Source organism: Vitis riparia, chromosome 10, assembly GCF_004353265.1.
Source record: "Vitis riparia cultivar Riparia Gloire de Montpellier isolate 1030 chromosome 10, EGFV_Vit.rip_1.0, whole genome shotgun sequence".
Classification (NCBI taxonomy): Eukaryota; Viridiplantae; Streptophyta; class Magnoliopsida; order Vitales; family Vitaceae; genus Vitis; species Vitis riparia.
The window spans coordinates 21,001,217-21,003,446 of record NC_048440.1 but is presented as its reverse complement, the minus strand read 5'-3'; the positions used below and the strand labels follow the sequence as shown (position 1 = coordinate 21,003,446).

General features: G+C 40.5%; 1 protein-coding gene across 2 annotated transcripts; it reads right to left on the bottom strand.

Moving 5' to 3' along the window:
* Window positions 1–544: 544 nt before the first annotated feature.
* On the bottom strand, window positions 545–1,925 carry LOC117923750 (protein PYRICULARIA ORYZAE RESISTANCE 21-like). 2 transcript variants are annotated; one of them, XM_034842186.1, is made up of 3 exons: window positions 1,839–1,925; window positions 1,463–1,544; window positions 545–1,317 (listed from the first exon to the last, which is right to left on the bottom strand). In XM_034842186.1, exons 1-3 carry the CDS (start codon window positions 1,845–1,847, stop codon window positions 824–826), a joined length of 585 nt encoding a protein of 194 aa, XP_034698077.1. In that variant the 5' UTR covers window positions 1,848–1,925; the 3' UTR covers window positions 545–823. The 2 variants fall into 2 exon arrangements, with proteins under 2 accessions (XP_034698077.1, XP_034698078.1); XM_034842187.1 differs by lacking the exon at window positions 1,839–1,925 and adding an exon at window positions 1,651–1,832.
* Window positions 1,926–2,230: the final 305 nt, after the last annotated feature.

Genomic DNA, 2,230 nt, shown 5'->3' with positions numbered 1-2,230 from the left:
TCGATTACTGCATGGCTATCATGATCAACCTGCAGACTTTACAGCAAGGAGGAGTTTGACATAATGCTTAGAGAATTCTGGAGGTAACCACTTCTGGAAGTCATGATTAGAGAATTTAATTTTGTGATTTTTGATCCTAATGACGCTATGTGATGTCACGAGCCAACTTCAAATAATGACAGAATCATTTTAGTGCACTGGTGGGGTCACGCTCTGTTGTGATGGATTAATGAAACATAGAAAAATGAAGGCATCTTTGAAAAATGGTTGTCTGATTAATGGGGAAAATGATCGACAGCAACTTATGACAAAGAAGGTGTCAATGTTTGGATGTGGACTGCAGATAAGAATTCGCGAGGGAAATGTGCCCGTTTCATCTCTACTTTTGGATCCAGTTTTTGAGATATTTTGAGGATTGAACCATTCAGTATGTCTTCAAGAGATGGCGGTTTTCTGCCTAAACAAGCTGTAAACACAGAAAATTGGATTCTTAATTCAGTTAAGAGAATAAAAAGACTATCGAAAGCATCTTTTGTAAGGGCCCTGGTGAAGAACCGACTTGCAGAAGGCAACTTAAGTAAGTAAAAGAAAGTGAGATACAACAGCATGGAAAGGAAATGGTCATAGAAAGACTTTTACTGTCTTACTCATCTAACGATGGAATCAACACTATTAGCCCACAAACATTATTATTAATCCTTTGGCCTATACAGCCTTGATGCTGTGGAGGAGAAAAGAACCCAGAAGGACTGATCACTGACTCAACACCCAACTGAGAAAGGAAATAAAAAACCAGACAAGGACAATCACGATGGAGAATGATTCACATGATGGTGCATGCGGGATTTTCTTCAGTAAAGAATTCACAGCGGCAACCATAGCTTCTGTTACAGCGACACCCAGAAGGCCAGCCATCATAGGATGGCACTAGCTTCAGATATCCATCATAAGATGGTGGTTGGCGCGGAATCCTACATCCATGGTGGCAGGGGCCACCACTACGTCCCTCATAGCATGGCTTACAACACACTCCAGGTGGATAGATGCATGGTGGATACCCTGTTACTGGAGTTGGCACCGGTACCTTTGGCTTGTCAGCTTGAGGTTTTGGTTTGTCAGCTGGAGGTTCTGGCTTGTCAGCTGGAGGTTTTGGCTTGTCTGCTGGGGGTTTAGGTTTCTCGGGTGCCCTAACCTCAATACTGTGGATGATTTTGCCACCTTTGCAGATAAGCTTCGTTTTGATCTTCTCAGGGTAGCAGCATACTACTTTGATCATCACTGCGTTGTCCTTCTCATGGAAAGCATACTCTTTTATTTCTCTTGTTCATAAAATTCATCATCAAAATCAAAACGAACAGCTCAGTTCTTCATCCTTTTAACATTGCCCACAACCTCAAAATGCATCCAACATTCATAAAACCTCAAAATTCAACAACACCAAACACATATATAAGACTCTCACCAGGAATTTTACAGATCAGTTTCCTGATCTTCTTGCAACAGCGTTCACACCCTAGATCAACCTTCAGCACCATAATCGTACCCTGCGATGATATCAATTAAAAAAATTAAAAAATCATTAGAAGAATCATCCAATAATGCCAGTGGTGCAGAGAAAACAGCAGATAAAAAGAACAAGAAAACAAAAACCTGATTCCAGCTTCCAAAACAAGTTTGATATTATTTATTATTATTATTATTTTCAAAACTGAATTGGTTATGAAACAAGTTCATGATTAATAAAGAACAAAAGGCCAAACCCAGAATGATATATATGGAATTCAGATGAAAAAATCAAATGGGCGTGAGGAAATTGAAGTGATTAGAGGCACAGAGACCTCTGCCATAGCGGTGAGTGATGGGATCTGAGCTCAGGATTGAGTTGAAGGAAGAAAAAGCTTGGTTTGTTAAGCGGGAACGGGACAGGTTAGGTTGAGGTGACCCTCCTTAAATAGACCAAACTTTTTGAGCCTCTAGAGGTCAACTCAATGGGTTTTAGACGTGGCATGAGTTGGCTAATTTTCGTTTTTGTCGTTATGTCGGACGGCCCACAATTGCTGACTCTACCGTTTTGACTGCATGTGCTGGGTTTGATCGGCCCCTCTCACCTTCCTTCTAGCTTCTTAGCTTGCATTAAAAAAAAAAAAAAAAAAAAATTGATATGTTGATGAGGTGCAATTATGGATCATGCACTCCCAACATGGGATCGTACACGTGTCCCAAATTTAAA

Excerpts from the sequence above, each read along its gene's own strand:
- LOC117923750 (XM_034842186.1), bottom strand. Across the intron at positions 1,318-1,462 it reads ACTGATCTGTAAAATTCCTG|AAATAAAAGAGTATGCTTTC; the intron begins GTGAGAGTCTTA and ends TATGAACAAGAG.